General features: G+C 43.5%; 1 protein-coding gene across 1 annotated transcript in view; it reads left to right on the top strand.

Annotated features, from left to right (window-relative positions):
* PRRT4 (proline rich transmembrane protein 4) overlaps positions 1-17132 on the top strand; it is a 50634-nt gene extending 33502 nt beyond the window's left edge. Inside the window, exon 3 of the mRNA XM_069979481.1 lies at positions 13130-17132. Within this exon, the coding sequence (XP_069835582.1) occupies positions 13130-15054 (1925 nt within the window). The 3' untranslated portion in view covers positions 15055-17132. The remainder of the gene's footprint in view (positions 1-13129) is intronic.
* Positions 17133-19666: the final 2534 nt, after the last annotated feature.

Here is a 19666-nt window from a genome sequence, read left to right as displayed (position 1 = left end):
TTTTACCAATTAAGTCAGGAGAGTGTGGTAAGCAATGAAAGTAGGCCCCAACAGTAATATAGAGGCACAGAGCAGAGGCACTGGGAATTGCCTAGGTTTTGGGAAATAGGTTAGTAGGTAACATTGATATTCAGTCCGTGACAAGGCTGTCATCTTACGTCTGGCTGATGAATCTGCTCTCCGTGTGAGCGATGAGATGACCATTTACTGGAGATTATCGAGGGCTGCCATCAGCCGGCTGGGTGGCCTGGAAATTAAGCAAGCTGTCTGATTAGATGAAGGTTATTCTTCCTTTCTGTATGCAGCCAGTCACACAGAACAGCAGGGTGCACTTGTATATATTTCCATAACCAATAAAGGCTCAGATTTCAGAAACTCTTTTATTATACTATAGAGGAAATAAAAGCTTTGTATTTATATATAGGATTAAAGGTCAAATCTAATGAATGCTTATAGTATATTTACTGATGATAAAATATGAATGTTGTACATGCAAACTAGACTCAAAGGATGGAAGATAGCAAGCTTTTTTTGTGAATTTCTGGTAAATTTTGCAACTTTTTTTGCTATGGACTTTTTAGACACATTTGTATGTGCGACTCTTTAAAAAAAAGTGTAAAAAAACCACGCAACAAAAAAGTGTTATTGCATGATAATATAATCTATTTTAACTAGTAAAAACCTCAAAGCACAAGCTAAAAACGGGGTGAAAACTTCAAATGATAAAGTCCACCTCCACCCCGTTTGTGTTGAAAGTTATCTTTCAAAGTAGTCAAGATAAAGTGGCCAGTGTGGCCATGTAATATTATTGATAGCTACATACATTGTTACAGAAAAAGATATTTTAAGTGTATATTTAGGACCCTCCTACATGAATGTTTGCTGCCTTGGTACTCAGCACTTGGGTGGTTGGAATTACAACATAAACAGATATAGGCGCAGTTAGCTCCATTTTCCCCATAGTAGTGGCCATGCCGGGTTACTGCAGCTCAGCTCCTGTTCAGTTTATCTGCTTCCAGCTTCATTCACACTGTAGATTAAGCCGTGGCGGCTCTGATAGCTATCTGATCAGTGTGTTGCCAAGTGTTGGCACCCTGACAATCAGGTATTGATGTCCTGTCCTATATGTAACTGAAAATAAAAACCCTTTAAGGGTGCCTTCACACCTACCGGATCCGCAGCGGGTCTCACTTCTGCGGATTCGTAGCGAGAACCGCTGCTGACCCGGTACCATTCACCCCTATGATAGCATAGCTGATCTGAGCGGGCCCGGAGCCGGCAGCCTCACTGCAGGCGCGCCGCCGAGCAGGTATTGTATGCTCTCGGCGGCGGGCTGCAGGATGCGGCCGGGGATGGGAGGATGGGGAGATGTGGCCGGGGATGGGGGGATGCGGGCTGCTGGATGCGGCCGGGGATGGGAGGATGGGGGGATGCGGCTGGGGATGGGGGATGCGGGCTGCTGGATGCGGCCGGGGATGGGAGGATGGGGGGATGTGGCTGGGGATGGGGGATGCGGCTGGGGATGGGGGAATGCGGGCTGCTGGATGCGGTCAGGATAGGCTGATGCGGCTGGGGATGGGGGATGCGGCGGGGCTGCGGACAGCGGGGGGTTAAAGCACATAATCACAGCGGGATGTCAATCCCGCTGTGAGTATGTGCTATCATAGGGGTGAATTGATACTGGATCCGCAGCTGATCTCGCTGCGAATCCGCAGAAGTGAGATCTGCTGCGAATCCGGTAGGTGTGAAGGCACCCTAACAATGTTTTGAGACATTTCCTGCAGTACATGTCATTCTGGAACAGGTGGGTTTTCTATAGAAGGTCCCAACCTAGAACTCCAGGGTAGTTATTGGGAGGGAAGAGAAGAATAGAGGCAAGCAGCTCTGTGGAATTTTAACATTTTTATTAAACATATGGCCCTTGGATCACAAGCAGGCAACACTTCTTTAAGGCATTGAGCCTTTATAATAGGTGGTATGACGTCACTGGAGGATTGCCAGCTCTGCAGAAATGACAAAGAGTAGTAAAGGCTGTGGTTAGTGGCCTGTACAAAGTAATGATATAAAGCTGCGTCTGGCACATTCATTACACTGCAATAGGAAAAGGAGGATCATCATTGGTAATGGTATTTTTCGTGCCTTTGCACACAGGTTTGTAAGGCTAGGCACAGACTTTTGTTACATAACAGCTACTATAGCAACTGCTGCAGGATGTTTTTTTTTCCCTCCATGTCTTTTATCTTTTTTCAGTAGAAAGGGATGTATTATTGTGTGACAAATGAATATAGTTGGGAAATTCACTGTTTTATCGTCTGAGAATGCTGTGCAACAAAAAAGTCTAGGTGCAGCAAGAATCAGAGGCATACACAGAAATCATTGGAGAACTCAGCCAGTTCTTTACCTATTTTCCACTATTCATTTTTATATGTCCAGATTTCTATTTCTATAACAGTGTTTCTCAACTCCAGTCCTCAGGACCCACCGACAGGTCATGTTTTGAGGATTTCACAGGTGATATAATTTTAGTCAGTGCACCAGTAACTGCCACAGCTGTTTGTTGTATGGGATATCTGCAAAACATGATCTGTTGGTGGATCTTAAGGACTGGAGTTGAGAAACACTGGTTTATAATATATGTGGATACAGAAGCTCTGCTACTTTTGGCTTGATAAATAATAAATGAATAATAATAATAATAATAATAATAATAATAATAATAATAATAATAATAATAATAATAATAATATAAATAAATAGTTGTTGCAGTCTGCAGCTACCACTGGAGGGCGCCACTGGGGAGCACTAATGCCAAATGGGTAAATGATCACTATAATGTTAGCACCTACTAAATGCAGACTTTATACTAGCATTAACTAAATGAATGGGGAAAACTTTGCAATTGAAAGGAGACTCTAGTACCCTGTTGGGCACTTCAAACTTGGATACAAGATGAGATAAATAGAACGGGTCCATAGATGGGCTACGAAAGACATAAAACATATCAGGAAAGACTTAAAGAGGACCTGTCAGCCGGGATGCCGTGGCGAAGCCTGCTTGACCCCGCGGTGGAGCCCAGTATACTTAAACTTCCCTGGAAGTCCCGCTCCTGGACCCGGTCCCTGGGCGGATTAAAACACGGCCCAAAGCTGAGGGTGCGCGTTATGCAAAACAGTAGAGATGAGTCCAACGTCCATAGAAAATGACTTCTCCAGCCATTTTCTATAGACGTCGGACTCATCTCTACTGCTTTGCATTCCGACTGACAGGTTCCCTTTAAAGAGGATCTGTCACCCCCCCCCGTGCCGGGGTGACAGGCTCCCGACCCCCCGTTACAGCCCCCTATACTCGCCGGGTCCCGCTTTTGGATCCGGTTGGGTCACGGAGATATCAGCTCCCGAAGCCCGGCGTGCCCGCTGACAGGAGAGTCCGACGCTCATAGAGAATTAATAGGGAGTCTGATGCTCCGTCATTCCCTATGAGCATCGGACTCTCCTGTCAGCGCCCGCGCCGGGCTTCGGGAGCTGATATCTCTGTGACCCGACCGGCTCAGGTAGCGGGACCCGGCGGGATCAGGTGAGTATAGGGGGCTGTAATGGGGTCCGGGAGCCTGTCACCCCGGCACGGGGGGTGACCGGTCTCCTTTAAGGATTTTAAAAAAAAATTGAACTCAATAACAAGAGGACACAGTGAGAGGTTAGTTAGGGGAAAGATCAGAATCAACGTAACAAAACATTACTTTACTGAAAGAGTAGTAGATGCTTGGAACAAACTTTCAGCAGATGTGGTAGATAAATCTACAATAACAGAATGTAAACCTGCCTGGGATAAACATATATTATCCTAAGATGATAAGAAAGGAAATTCTAAAAGGACAGACTAGATGGACTTTTTCTGCCATCAGTTTTCCATGCATCTATACAGCTACAGTTGATCCCATAACTTTACATACACTATATAGAAAGACACATTTTTATGTTTTTTTTCACTATCTGACATGAAATCTGAATAAACTTTTCCCTTTTTAGGTCAATTAGGATTACCAAAATTATTCATATTTGCCACATGCCAGAATAATGAGAGAGACAGAATCTTTAAAGGCATTTTTATTACTCTCTGAAAATTCAAAAGTTTACATACTTAGGATTTGGTACCATTGCCCTTAAACTTTATGACTTGGGTCAAACTTCTCGGATTTCCTTCCACTAGCTTCTCACAATAGTTAGTAATAATTTGGGCCCATTTCTCTAGACAGAACTGGTGTTTCTGAGCCATGTTTGTAGGCTGCCTTGCTCTTACTTGCCTTTTCAGCTTTTACCATAAATTTTCAATATGGTTGTGATCAGGGCTTTGTGATGGCCTCTCCAAAACATTGATTTAGTTATCCTTAAACCACTTTGTAACCAGTCTGGCAGTATGCTTTAGGTCATTGTCCATTTGCGCACAAGCTTTAACTTACTAGGTGATGTCTTGAGATGTTGCTTCAGTATTGCCGCATGATGTTCTTTCCTCATGATGCCATCTATTTTGTGAAGTGCACCAGTCCCTCTGGAAGCAAAACAACCCCACAACATGATGCTGCCACCCCCGTGTTTCACAGTTGGGATGATGTTCTTAGGCTTGCAAGCTTCTTCCTTTTTCCTGCAAACATAACAATTATAGGCCAGGCAGTTTAATTTCCGCTTTGTTAGACCACAGGACTTGTCTCCAAAAGTTAAAGGGAACCAATCAGCCCGTTTGAGCTGATATGGTTCCCTTGAGCATTGTATAAAGCACCTGGAGCAGCCCCGGCACGTACCGGCCGCAGCAGGTGCTTTATAACGAAGAAAATGACTTTTATTCCCTGGCTGATTGACGGGAAGAGAGGTCCGTTACTGGCCTCTCTGCCTGTCAATCATCCCGCCGAGCGCGCTGACAGGCAGAGCACAGTGACTAGATACGAGCGGGGAGCCGCCCACCATGACTACTTCCCCGCTCGTATCTAGTCACGAGCCGGGGAATAAAAGTCATTTTCTCCGTTATAAAGCACCTGCTGCGGCCGCGGCCGGTACGTACAGGAGCCGCTCCAGGTGCTTTATACAATGCTTAAGGGAACCATATCAGCTCAAATTGGCTGATTGGTTCCCTTTAAGGTCTTTGTCCATGTGCATTTGCAAACATTATTGTGGCTTTATGTTTCTCTTGGAGTAATGGCTTCTTCCTGGCAGAGAGACAATTTAGCCCATGTCGATACAGTAAGGGCCCTATTCCACCGGACGATTATCGTTCAGATTATCGTTAAATCGTTCGAATCTAAACGATAATCGTTCGCTTGAAATGCAGTTAACGATTAACGACCGAACGAGAAATCGTTGATCGCTTTATAAGACCTGGACCTATTTTTATCGTTGCTCGTTCGCAAAACGTTCGCAAACTGTTCGCATTGAATAAGACATCGTTCAGTCGTTCACAATAGATACGAACGCAATAGCGAATAAATAGCGAAGAAAAACGATCAACAATTACGATCATAAGTAACGATTATCGTTCCATGGAAATGAGTGAACGTTTTCAGGTCTTTCGCAATAGCGGTGGTTTGAGATCGTTAACAATTATGCAAACGATAATCGTCCGGTGGAAAAGGGCCCTAACTGTGAATAGTGACACTCTTACTAGCTTTAGCCAGCATCTTGACAAGGTCTTTTGCTTTTGTTCCTGGTTGATATACACATTCCATACCAAAGCACAGTAATCTCTGGGAGCCAGAACCCATCTGCTTCAGGAGCTGTATGATGGCTGAACATTCCCATTTTGTTTGTACTTCAGTATAATTTTTGGTACAGATGAACAAGGCATCTTCAGGTATCTAGATATTTTACCCAAGGATGATCCAGACATGCAAATCCACAGTTCTCTTCCTGATATCTTTTCTGATTTCTTTAGACTTTCCCATGGTGTTACATAAAGAAGCAGTGTGTTTCAGGTGTGCCTTAAAATATATCCACAGATTTTTTTTTTTTTATTAACTCAGATCAGAAGCTTCCAAAAACATGACATCATTATCATCATCATCATATGGGCTGTCCCAACTTGTTTAAAGGCACAGTAATCTTAGTGTATGTAAAGTTTTGACTATGCAGACAGTAATAGAAATACCCTAAACTTGTGTCTCTCTACTTATTGTAGCATTTGGCAAATATAAATTATTTTGGTAATGCTAATTGACCTAAAACAAGAAGTTTATTCTCATTTCATGTCAGATAGAGAGAAAATTTCTGGTTTAACCTATAGCATTAAACTTAATGGGAGCACCATAAATTCAGTAAGATCCACCTAGTGGTGGATGAAGGAAGCTGCACTGACAACATCACAACAAGCAAGGGAAGCTGCCATTTATTGATGGACTTCCAGACATTAAAATAAATAAAACAATTCTGGAGGATTACTTTATTTGTATGAACGACATGTCATCTACTCATCAAAGTTCTTACACTAAACCATAAATGAATAATAGAATTAAACAAGACATCTAGTAATCCTCACTTTTAGTTTCCAGCAATTTTTTTTAGCATTGTCCTGAAACGGTTTAGTAGAAATCCAGCAGGAAATAGTTCTTGTAGTGTAGAAAGCTTGCAAGGCCTTGCAGTCATTTTGAGTGTTTCTGTATGTTATCAATGCTTATTAGGTTACAAACCCACTTGGCGGGTCTGCAGCGAGTCTCCATGCTGCGTTTTTGCAGCGAGACTCGCTGCAGATCCCGGCCCTATACTTTCAATGGCAGACAAACACGCAGCAGGGATGTACATCCCTGCTGCGAGTTTGTCTGCAGCCCGCCCCATTAACCCCCCGGCCGCCGGAGCTGATACTTCACCTGATCCCGGCTCCGGCGGTTCCCGATTACTTCAGCAAGCCGGAGCGGGGACCAGGTGAAGTATATGCTCCAGCCAGCCGCCCGCAGCCCCGGCCGCCCGATCGCCCCCCCGCCGCCCCGGCCGCCCGATCGCCCCCCCGCAGCCCCGCCCCCCCGATCCCCCCCCCGCAGCACCGATCGCACGCCCCCCTGCAGCCCCGGCCGCTCGATCGGGGGGGCGTGCGATCGGTGCTGCGGGGGGGGGGGGGGCGTGCGATCGGTGCTGCGGGGGGGCGATCGGGCGGCCGGGGCTGCGTGGGGGGGGGATCGGGCGGCCGGGGCTGCGGGGGGGCGATCGGGTGGCCGGGGCTGCGGGGGGGGGCGATCGGGCGGCCGGGGCTGCGGGGGGGGGGGGGCGATCGGGCGGCCGGGGCTGCGGGGGGCTGGCTGGAGCATATACTTCACCTGGTCCCCGCTCCGGCTTGCTGAAGACATCGGGAACCGCCGGAGCCGGGATCAGGTGAAGTATCAGCTCCGGCGGCCGGGGGTTAATGGGGTGGGCTGCAGACAAACTCGCAGCAGGGATGTACATCCCTGCTGCGTGTTTGTCTGCCATTAAAAGTATAGGGCCGGGATCTGCAGCGAGTCTCGCTGCAAAAACGCAGCATGGAGACTCGCTGCAGACCCGCCAAGTGGGTTTGTAACCTTATATTGTATGTGATACACATAAGAAGTATAATTTTGTAGGACACCAATATTTGGATGTATTTTATGTGTTTTTATTCAAATAAATGAATTCTTACCAAATAGCGCTTGACCACCTTTACTGTCTTTTAAAATTATGGCCGTTTTTATTGGACGCCCATCATTTAATGTCACATAACGGTTGTTATTTAATAACCACGGCTGTCATTTTAATAGTGTGTGATCATAGCCTCACATTTGCTATCCACATTGACAGGGTTTTGCTAACACAGGAAATTGGAGTTTGCCTTGTTTGATAACAAGATTTTCTTAGTCTCTCTGGGAAGAGAATCAAATTATTACTTTTTTCTTTTATGTTGATCTATTGTACGAGTGAGTTTTCCTGGAGACAGATCACAGCAGTGCAATCTGGTATGTTTTTTCTCTCTTCACTTGAAAGAAGTATGGGAGAAGAATACTGACATATAAAAATAATCTTCATTGTAGACAGGTAGAACAAGCTGTCCATATGTTGTTATCATAGGACTGGCTTTTACCTGTCATACATTGCTTTAAAGACATAAGAAAAAGATAAATAAACAAGACAAAAAAATTATTCCACTCTGCATTGTCATATAGTGATTTATAAGTGATTCCAGATTATTCAGTTAGGCCTTATTCACATAGCGCAGCCTTGATTTTTTTCAGCAAAAGCTCAGAAAACATAAGGAAAGTATAAGTGTTTCCTTTGTACTATTCCCTTTACAATCCAAGAAGGATTGAAGAAATGCATTAAAGGGGTATTCTGCTCAAACATAACTTTTGATATGTTGCTGTCCATAGTGAGACTAACAATTCCTTCCATACTTGTTATAACGTAATCAGTCTCCTTTCCCTGGTTCTAAGCTATTGCAAACTTAAAAATCTGTGTGAGCCTTTCTCTCAGCCTTCCCCTCCCCCCCTCAACTTTGTAGCCTATTTTTAATACTGGGAGGGTTAAACTGAGGTCAGGTTGCTGATGAACTCACTGTGATTAATCTACCCTGCATTACAAATTTCATACAAAATTGCAAAAAGAGACTTGTTTACATCAGCCATCTTAGAAGGGAGGGGGTGAAGGGGGAGACTGAGAGAAGAGCTTACTTACAGTTTTTCTGTGTCAGCAGAAAGCAGCAGCTCAGAACTAGGAGAAGGAGACTAAACATTAAGATTTTTCGGCCTTGGATGGCTGTAAATGGGCACCAGTCAGCATTATTAGCACTTGTTTGCAGAGCATGGCATGACAAATCAAGTTGCCAGGCTGCACAAACTATCCATGTATCGTATTGTTCATGCAGCATGAATATACTTATATCAGTTTCTAGATCACACAGTAGTGCATACTTACTTAATGCACTGCTTCTGTCATCCAGCATCCTCTTCTCTGGCTCTCCCATCCAGCTACTGTGTCTTCAGACCTCCTTCAGCTGTCAATCATTCTGGATGAGGTGGAAGCCTGAAGATGCAGCAGCTGAATGGGAGAATCGGATGACAGATGACAGCAGCAACGCACTAGGTAAGTATGCAATGCTGTGTGATCTCTAGGTAAGTAGGCACTGCTCTGGAATCTGAGAGGACGGATATATTTTTATCCACGAGGTCAGTTTGCCTTTATCATTATCAGCCTTACATCCCCTGTTTACACAGAGAGATGTGCAGTCGATGACGATAAATTTTGAAGCATGTTCTAAACCAATGATCAGCAAAGGATTGGACGTTTTCCTGGTCCTCAGCTGATCACTGTCACTTTTACATGGGTCGTTTATCAGCTGCAAGAGCTTTTCTTGCAATGCTCCTGGCCAGTAATTGTTAAAGGCCCTTAACACAGCCCTTATTCATCTTGCCTTATGGGGGCAGGGAGAGTCATGCCCGGGGTATGGGGCAAGTTAAAGTATCACTGTTGTTATAAAGTAAAATTTTGACATGTTATAGACACATGTCAAAAGTTTTTATCGGTCAAGGTCTGTGTTCAGACCCCTACCGATCGGGAGAACGAGGAGAAGACACGCTGCAGCACGTCCACTCTCCACTGTGAATTAAAAATAAAGAGACAGACTTATGATGGAGCTATGGAGCAAAGCTGCAGTGCTGTTCTCTCATCTCTCGTTCTCTTGATTGGTACGGGTCTGAACACTAAGACCCAGACAGATCAAAACTTTTGACATGTTTTTAAGATCTCTAAAATTAGAGCCTTTCTAAGCTGAGTCATGGTCTCGGCTTGGGACCAGAGCCAGTAAAATAGATCTCCAAGTATTATTATCTTGTATTCTTAGTAAAAATGTATACATGTAAGCCAAGTACAGTCCATATATAAATTCTTCCTGGATACATGGAAAAGGGAGAGACCCTCCCTAAAATATACACAGTATTTCAGATTGCTTATTTCTCTAATTGTGCCCACAAATTCACGGGGCATTATATATCTTCCTGGAGCGGAACATTATGCTTTGCCATGGAACATTGGAACTGCAAGACATAAAGGAGCATTTAGCAGAAAACTGGGTTTTCATGTGGGAAATCCGGACAATTCAGCAGTATTCTAGACCATAAACGCAGCAGTTTTAATATAAAATGTGGCAGGGTAGGAGGATTGTCAGTAAGACCCTCTGGGATTGTCTTACTGTTTGGTACAAACTGCAGTGAACCAAGAGATTTTTCCTTAAAGGAGAAGTCCGGCCAAAATTAATTTTTGATATGTTGTTACTTATGAAAAGTTATACAAATTTCTAATGTACATTAATTATGGGAAATGCACATATACTGCTATTTCCCTTAATTTAGTAGATCAGGAAGTGTTAGAATTATCTCTGAAGAAGTGACGTCACGACCCAGGGTGTAATTCCTATGGAGTGTCCAGCAGGGGGCGCTCTCTATATAGAAGTCTATGGGACTTTATTGTTTCTATGGGTTTCTATGTAATGTAATGTAGTGTACAGTGCTTTATTGAATGAATACATCTATGGAATACTTTGGGGAGCAAGTGTCCTTGCTCCCCAAAGTATTGCATAAATGTATTCATTCAATACATTCAATACACAGTAAGCCCGCCGATCCGCCGCATTTCCGCCGCATTCCCGCCGATCCGGACCATATACATTGAACTACAGCTCCCATCATCTGCTTCTAGTATGAACAGGTGATGGGAGCTGTAGCTGGGTAAGGGATATGACATGCCGCCGGGCGCAGGGGGGAGCCGCTCAGTACACAGGAGCTCTCCCCCCTCCTCCTTCCGGGATAACTTCCGCCTATAGCACTGCTGACTCCCTGCCTGGCCGCCGCTCTCCCCCCCATACATACCGGCTCCCGATGCATCCTGGTGTCCCCGCTGATGCCGGGAGCCGGTATATGAGAGCGGAGAGCGGCGGCCAGGCAGGGAGTCAGCAGTGCTATAGGCGGAAGTTATCCCGGAAGGAGGAGGGGGGAGAGCTGCTGTGTACTGAGCGGCTCCCCCCTGCGCCCGGCGGCATGTCATATCCCTTACCCAACTACAGCTCCCATCACCTGTTCATACTAGAAGCAGATGATGGGAGCTGTAGTTCAATGTATATGGTCCGGATCGGCGGGAATGCGGCGGATCAGCGTGTGGCGGATCGGCGGGAATGCGGCGGAAATGCGGCGGATCGGCGGGCTTACTGTGTATTGAATGTATTGAATGAATACATTTATGCAATACTTTGGGGAGCAAGGACACTTGCTCCCCAAAGTATTCCATAGATGTATTCATTCAATAAAGCACTGTACACTACATTACATTACATAGAAACCCATAGAAACAATAAAGTCCCATAGACTTCTATATAGAGAGCGCCCCCTGCTGGACACTCCATAGGAATTACACCCTGGGTCGTGACGTCACTTCTTCAGAGATAATTCTAACACTTCCTGATCTACTAAATTAAGGGAAATAGCAGTATATGTGCATTTCCCATAATTAATGTACATTAGAAATTTGTATAACTTTTCATAAGTAACAACATATCAAAAATTAATTTTGGCCGGACTTCTCCTTTAAGTCTTCATTAGTTATAGTGTTTGCTCAGGAAAAAATGTGGATTTATCTTGAGAGCAAACTACCCTCTCTTAACTTCCTGAGAGCAGTGATGAGACACAACAGTGTGAGGGAAATGATGTACCTAGAACAGGACATCATCATATTCTGCAATAATCTAGAAATCTAGAAATAATATCGAGAAGATCTGAAAATGCTATTAGGACAAGGAGATGCCTTCTACCTTTCATATATCCAACTCAGGGCCGATTCAAGGGTTTCTGCCGCCTGAGGCAAACCTCAGGCGGCCGCCCCGAGTGATAGCCGGCATCCCCCCCGGACCAGTGATACTTAACAAAAATGACAGCAGGGGGGACATAATGCCGCCCCCTGCCGGACCGCAAATTCTGCCGCCTGAGGCGGAAAGCTCATTCCACCTCATGGCAGAAGCGGGCCTGATCCAACTGTGCTTCTAGAATGTAGAAAAATGCATTATTCTATGGTGCAAAGAGTCAGAGGATTTCCCAAGCTCCTGCTGCGAGCTATAATACCTCCTCTATCACCCCAACCTGCTTGGTTGACACCTGGAAGCTAAGGCTTAGGTATGGGAGGGGGCATGGAGACCCTTTTACATTGGCTCGTGTATGACATCAAATTCGCCGCACATCTCTCTCTGAATTATCGTGTTGTGTAAAGCCACTACAAATGCGCCAATCTTGCTGATGGGTGCACATCAGGCCATGAAAATGGACCCTATAGAGCTGTTACAGCTTGCTGCATGTTAGAAGCTCAGGATAGCCCTTTTGACTCATTGTACTACAGAATAAAAGCATTTTTCTACATTCTAGAAGCACAGACAGATATAATGAAAGGTATTGTGTGTCTCCTTGACTAACAGTTAATAGTCTCAGAAGTTTGGAATGTTAATGCAGTTGACAGATTCTCTTTAAAGACATGCTGTGGGGAAGCTGAAAAACACAGTACCACAGTCAAAAGAGGAGTTCAGCTTTAAGTTTTGCACATGAATAGAATGGCGTTGGCGCAGGTAAGCCGATGCTGCTGTTCTTTTGAACCACGGCCTGGTTCCCGTGTACATCGCCATTCTATTCACGGGCACCAGCCAGGGCTGAAGCACTGGAGGCAGGTCAGCCTGCCCCCAGTGGAAGGAAACCTCCGGTCCTCTATGATGCAGCTCCATTGATTTCTCCCCACTGGGGGCAGGCTGGTCCACCTCCAGTGCTTCACCCCCGGTCCAGTGCCTGGAAATAGAACTGAGCCGTACGCAGGAACTGGGCCGCAGTTCAAAAAAGGACCGCGGCAACGGCTTCCTCCGTGGCAGCGCCATTCTATCTATGTGCAAAACTTGAAGAGACTGTGCTGATGGTACATTCACTTTAACAATCTTGGCACTGATAGAACGATGGCCTTCAATGAGCTGGGGGTAGGATCATTACAGGAATCAGTGGTCAGCAAACACACACTGGGTTTATTGTATTCTGAGGATCTTATACTTAAAGTTAGAAAAATACAGACATAATTTATATTTAATATACATTTTACCAATTCTCCTTTTTTCTGCTTTTGTTTTGCAGATACTGGTTTTATTTCACATGGCTCAACATCTCCAACAGATCCTGCTTCTTGGGATTGCAGTTACTCGAGTTCTGAAAAATGTGATTTCAGCATGACTCAGAGGCCCACTCCTCATGAAGTAGACCCCACTCTCCATGGACTTTTCCCACTTCTCTCTTCTCCGCCCATCTTTATTACATTGCATGCTGATTGGAATACCTCTGTGGCTGAGTGGGGTGTTGCTTGGGAAGCCCTGGTATATGGCTCAGTTGGGCTGTATGGATCAGTGGCCTTACTCGCTTTACTGTCTGTTATCTGTCTTGTGTTTAGATGCCCCTCAGGTGGTTTTTATTTCTCACTTTTACACATACTGTTGATAGCATTAGGTAGCAGTCGAGCCTTCTCCCTATTTTATGATGCCTATGGCCACCAGGATCGCCTCCCGACTTTTACTGCTCTGCTTCTGCATGACCTAGCTTTCCCCTGTATGACATCAAGCTTCAGTATTTCACTCCTCTTGCTATGTTCAAGATGCCGTCTTCAGCACTCATCTCCAAGCTTTCCACGGCTCTGCATCCTAGCTTCTGCAGCATTTCTTCACTTTGTATGTGCAGGAGGAGCAGTTGTAGTTGTTGATCTGTTACAGCTATTCCCTTTCCTTCTACTAGTTTCTAGAGGAATTTATGTTGTATTAACTGTAGTTCTGTCTTTCTCTTTTTTGATCTTTTGTTGCATTGCAAGATCCCAAAGCACCCAAATCTATGACCTCAAAAGTTCTGCTCCCCCTACAGAGTATATCAGTGGATGTCCTTTTGCAAACCTGAAAGACTGGTGCAGAGCAACCCATGTTGTTCTTTTATCTGCCTGTTTTGGTATTTTAAATGCTGGCTTACAGTTGTATGCTGTACTGTATGCTTTGGGTTACGGTGGTTCCATTGTCTTTGGCCCTTGGCCTTGGTGGGCTTTCCAGTTAAGCTCAAGTCTCTGTGAAGTTGGAATCTGTTTACCTCTAGCACTCATAGGAGCCTACCCTATTTTTTGTGCCAATGAGATTGGAAGAACCAATTGCTGGACACAGATATTCAGACTGTCCCCTGGGCATGTTACAATGAAAGCGCCCATTTTACAAACCAATCATCAGTGGGCTTCTTCTCAACATGAAAAGCTACTTGTCTGTGATACCATTGCTCGGAGTGACTCAGAATTCTTCCCACTCTACACTCTAGTGGAAAAACGTTTAAGTCATGGAGAGGACCTGAGCTTAATTTACCACAGCAACAAAAGCCTTGAGGTTCAAGGTTTAAGCCTTCCCCATGGTTCCAACACACCATCATATATTAGTGTCCAAATAGACAGTGACTCAACTGTTGATTTTCGCCCCCCATCTCCAATCAACCTCAGACGTAGCATTGATGAGGCGCTTTTTAGTGAATCTTTGATACCCAAGAGTCTCTTTCATGGCACAGCGTTGTCTAGTAGCTTGTCTCTCACAATAAAGAGTTCCACACAAATGGAAGACTGTGTCTTTAAAGAAAAGGCCTCTGATAGGGGACTATATCGAACTTCATCTTGCATGGAGATTGAGTCAGGACTACCGATAATACCACCTATACCAAGCACTAGGCATGACACTCCAGCTTCCTCCTCTCCAGGAGCATGGAGAGGAGAGCAGAGCACCACTAGCTCGGTGTGTAAAATGTCATTGGATGGATCATCCTTGGTGCTTTGTTCCAGTCCTGAAAATGTTGGTCCCTCAACTTGCAACCTTGATGGAAAGCAGGAGTCAGGTTGCAAATCAAAAGCGGTATACCATGCATTGGCTCCACCATCCCAAGAGTCATTGGATACTACAACTCAGTCAGGATGTAGTCTGAGAGATGACTTGATAAATGTTTTTGGACCAATTGATGCTTTGAGTGTTTGCAGTGACACAATTGACTTGTAAATTAAATAGAGAAATACAGTATCAAGAGAAAAACATTGAAAAGCACCCCGTTATTGTTCTCTGAGTCAGGCAGACATATCACATATGATGCACATATATTGGGCAGATGTGGTTGTTGTCAGAACTGACATCTATATATGGGAGTGTTTTTGATTCTAGAGAATCAAGAAAAGATGTATTTAGATTTCACAATACATATTTTATATATTTAATCATTAAAAATGTACCATCTTTAAAAGAAAAGACTCTTTTTTGAAACAGTAACAATAGTACACCTGATAATGGATTTGTAGAATTGCCTTTTGGATAATTTGGTATACAATGCATTTAGAAAGTCTTCTGGCCCTTTCATTTTTCCACATGTTGTTATGCTGCAGCCTTGTGCTAATATTTAAAAAAATATCCCCATAATTCTGCACTCAGTACCTCATAACAACAAAGTGAAAAAAGGGTATTAAACAATGTTAATTTTTTGGGAAAGGAAAAACTGATATATTGCATTGATATGAACATTCAGATGATTTACTCAGTACTTAGTTGAAGCACTTTGGCAGTGATTACAGCCTCCAATCTTTTTGTGGATGATCAACAAGGTTTGCACATCTGGATTTTGGGTTTTTCTGCCATTCTACTTAGCAGTTTTTTTCAAGCTCTGTCTAGATGTTCAATTGGGTTCAGGGCACTCAGGAACACTAACAGAGGTGTCCCTAAGCCACTTCTGCTTTGTCTTGGTTGTGTGCTTAGGGTCATTGGTTTAATTAGACCAGAAAATTGTGTTTCTCACAGTCTGAGAGACCTTTAGGCGCTTGTCTGCAAATGCCAAACAAGGCAGGCTTTCATGTATAATTTAGCGAGGAGAGCGACTCAGCCATGAAGCCCAGATGGTGGAGTGCTCTTTGGTCATCAACCAGAATGACCATTGAGTTCTTGGTCACCTCTTACCAAGGTCCTAATTACTTAGCTTGGTGAGGTGGCAACCTCTTTTTTAGATCTGTGCCTCCACACAATTCCATCTCTAAACTCTACAGGCAGTTAGTTCCTCCTCATGGCTTGATTTTAATTCTAATATGCATTATCAGCTATGAGACCTTGTAAAGTCTTTCCAAACCCATATTTAAGCACACGGCTGCAACATAAAATGTGAAAAAGTAAAAGTGTCCGAAGACTTTCCAAATGCATCGTAGTCACACAACATTCTCTCTGCATTTATATAGTAATCTGCTAACAAATTTGGGTTTTCTTGTTGCCCAAGTTGTCAGTGTGAACCAACGACGACAACACTGGACACTTAATAACAACTGATCAATATTGCAGAAGAATAAACCGTCTCATCTTTGATATTACATGTTGTTTGCTCTAACAGGTATATCTGAACAAAAGCAAGCTTACCTCATGTACACCTGTCATACTCATGGAACATTTAGTGCAGAGGCTTATTTTATTGTTATTGGCACCATCTTGGTTCTATACCTAAATGAATGTTTTTTTTCGGAGGTGCACAAAAATATATAATGCTCACACCAAAATGTCCACATACCATTTTTGTAAATATGGCTTGTGTCTGATAAAAGATTATACATTTTTTTACCGGGATTTGATATGATATATGTTTGATATTTTAGAGCTATAAACAAATAGTTTTAATGTATATTATGGCCTCATTCACACAGGTGCACTCTGATCAGTATTTTGGACCATAAGGCTGGGTTTTGTTCTTTTATTATTATTTTACCTAGTAGTAGAATTTTTAGCCAAAACCAGGAGAACACAGAAAAAGGTGCAAGTGTTTTTATATCATTATAGTTTTCATTGTGTCAATTTCATGCCTGATTTTGGATACAAATACTGAGCAGTATACTATGTGTAAGCCCAACCAAAAACAAAAATGGTATAATTGTAGAGTTATAACTTTAGAAAGTCTTATATAAAATACCAAAACAGGTTAGGTTTTATAGATCGACTTATATGGAAGAAATGGATTGGAAAGGGCTGTATTATGATTATGATTATTATTATTATTATTGTGATTTAAAGATTGGAATTGGTATAAATTATGCAGATCCTTTCTCCATTTTTAATGTGACCTTGCAATTAAAAAAGTCAATATATAAAGAGATATTTTTTAGGAAAATTCCATTTAAAAAATGACAATAAATCTATAATATCCTTGCTACATAAGTCTATACCCTTCTATATCTGGTTTATAGAGTTTTTTTCAGAGTTAACAATCACATTCTGTAAATGAATAAAAATTTGGTAAATGAAGCTGTGTTCATACAGGAATGCATGGCTGGCGTCAGCACCGGGCTTACCTGGGCATGTGCCAGGTACAGCGCTTCTATGGACCCAGAGAGGGGGAGAGGGGCCGGTGCTCTAATGTTCAGCCCGCTCACTGTAGTGCAGGGTGAGCGGGATGTACATCAGAAGACAGAGAAGGAGCAGGACCTGTCAGCATCCTGCAAAGGGGGTGGTGAAGGACCTGATCACATGAACCGCAGGTCCTCAATATTACAGTGTGGAGATTGGCCGGCTGAGAGGAAGAAGAAAGAGCTGTAAGTTCTGTGTGTGTCAGTCGGTAACTGTCTGTGTCAGTAAAGTGTGTGGCAGTGTCTGTGTCAGTAAAGTGTGTGGCAGTGTCTGTATCAGTAAAGTGTGTGGCAGTGTCTGTGTTAATAATGTGTGTTTGTGTATGTTAGTGGTGTCTCAAGTGATTGTGCATAGTGTGTGGATGATGGGTGCATAGTGGATGGATGAGGGGCCTGTCACCCAAGAGCCTGCAAAAGCCTGGAGCCCGCCCTACAGGAAGGCCTAAGGATTGAGATATCCAGTAAAAATAAAATTACATGGAAAAAGGTCTTAAAAGGGTCTAACCATTATAGACATTCATGCCATGTCCACAGCTCCCCAACTTGGATGTTTCCATAACCCTGATAGAATGAATTAGGGAAGCCACAAACATGCACAGACACATTATTCACTCCCTGCCTGGATGCAGTTGTCAGCGGCTGCCACACCAGCTGGGCCAGGGTAGGGGGAACCCTCTTTCTGCAGGTAGGTTAAAATTCCACAGGTTATGCCATAATTGTCTAATGATGTGAAATACTAAAAGGGCAGACTAGATGGACCCAGTGGTCTTCTTCTGTTGACGACCTTCTATGTTTCTAGCCCTTTACACTATGTTTACACAGTAAAATAAAAGCTAAATTCATCAGTAAAATAGATATAAAGCACAGGTATTTTTAATGTAATAATTATAGATGAGCGGACCTTGAGCACACTTGGCTTTGTTTGAATACGAGCATATGGCATTTGTTTACTAGTGGCTGAAGAAGTTGTATACAGCAAATAATGTGCTGCATTACAGTCTATGAAAAAACAATTGTGTATACATTCTAAAAAAATGTATTTGTTTTTTACAGTATGTGCACAAATGGCCGTTTTTTAGAGTTGAGTGCAACTCTGGTCCATTAAACCCAAGTGTGTGAAATTTGATTAGCGGTGTTTAAAGAAGTTGGATAAAACCTTAGGAAGTCCTGGGAAACATGGACGCAGCCTTAGGCTATGTTCCCACACAGTATTTTTGCTCAGCAATTTGCAACCAAAACCAGAAGTGGATTGAAAACACAGAAAGGCCATGTTCACCCACACAGTTAAAATTGAGTGGATGGCCGTTATTTAATGGAAAATAACGGCCCTTGTTTTAAAATAACAGCAATTATTTGCTATTAAATTACGGCCATCCAGTCAATTTTTGAGCAGTGTGTGAACATAGCCTTTCTGTGTTTTCAATCCACTCCTGGTTTTGGTTGCAAAATACTGTGCAAAAATATTGTATCCATGTTCTCCAGGCAGCCTTAGGGCTGCATCCAACTTCTGCAGCCACTGCTAAACAAATGCCGCACACTTGGGTTCAGACAGACCCAATCAAGCTAAAGTTTGCTGTTCTTCCTTAAACTTTATTGCAGATATTAGAAAATTAACATAGCATTATCACTAATAGTACTGGCTTCAGCATGCTTTGCATGATTCACCTCTAAGCGTGCTTCATAGCAGATTCGCAACTCAGGGCATACTGGTACAATTTGGGTCGTCTGGTGACAGGCGGCCAGGGCGTACCTGTACGCCCTAGATCGTCTAGGGGTTACATAGTCCACCATAAACATGCAACTTTTCTGTGAATATCGTCAATTGGTTGTATCTGCCAAAAAATTGCATGTAAACAAGTGTTGTCCTTATTGTCTCATGTGGAGAAGAGGTGCCTTGTGCTGGCTCTTTTTATTTATTAACATTAGCCACTGCAGAATGCTGGATGAATATTTATGAGGAGAGGCGGGTAATCCCCACCCCCGCCAGTGCACCGAACCACCGAATTTACACATTGATTAAAGTCAAGATTAGAGATGAGCGAACCGGGTTCGGGTCGATCCGAACCCGAACGTTTAGTATTTGATTAGCTGGGGCTGCTGAACTTGGATAAAGCTCTAAGGTTGTCTGGAAAACATGGATACAGCCAATGACTATATCCATGTTTTCCACATAGCCTTAGGGCTTTATCCAACTTCAGCAGCCACCGCTAATCAAATGCCGAAAGTTCGGGTTCGGATCGACAAGA

The sequence above is a fragment of the Dendropsophus ebraccatus genome, chromosome 1, assembly GCF_027789765.1.
Source record: "Dendropsophus ebraccatus isolate aDenEbr1 chromosome 1, aDenEbr1.pat, whole genome shotgun sequence".
In the NCBI taxonomy this organism is placed as follows: domain Eukaryota; kingdom Metazoa; phylum Chordata; class Amphibia; order Anura; family Hylidae; genus Dendropsophus; species Dendropsophus ebraccatus.
Note: the sequence above shows the minus strand (reverse complement) of the source record. Positions and strands in the feature narration are given on the sequence as shown.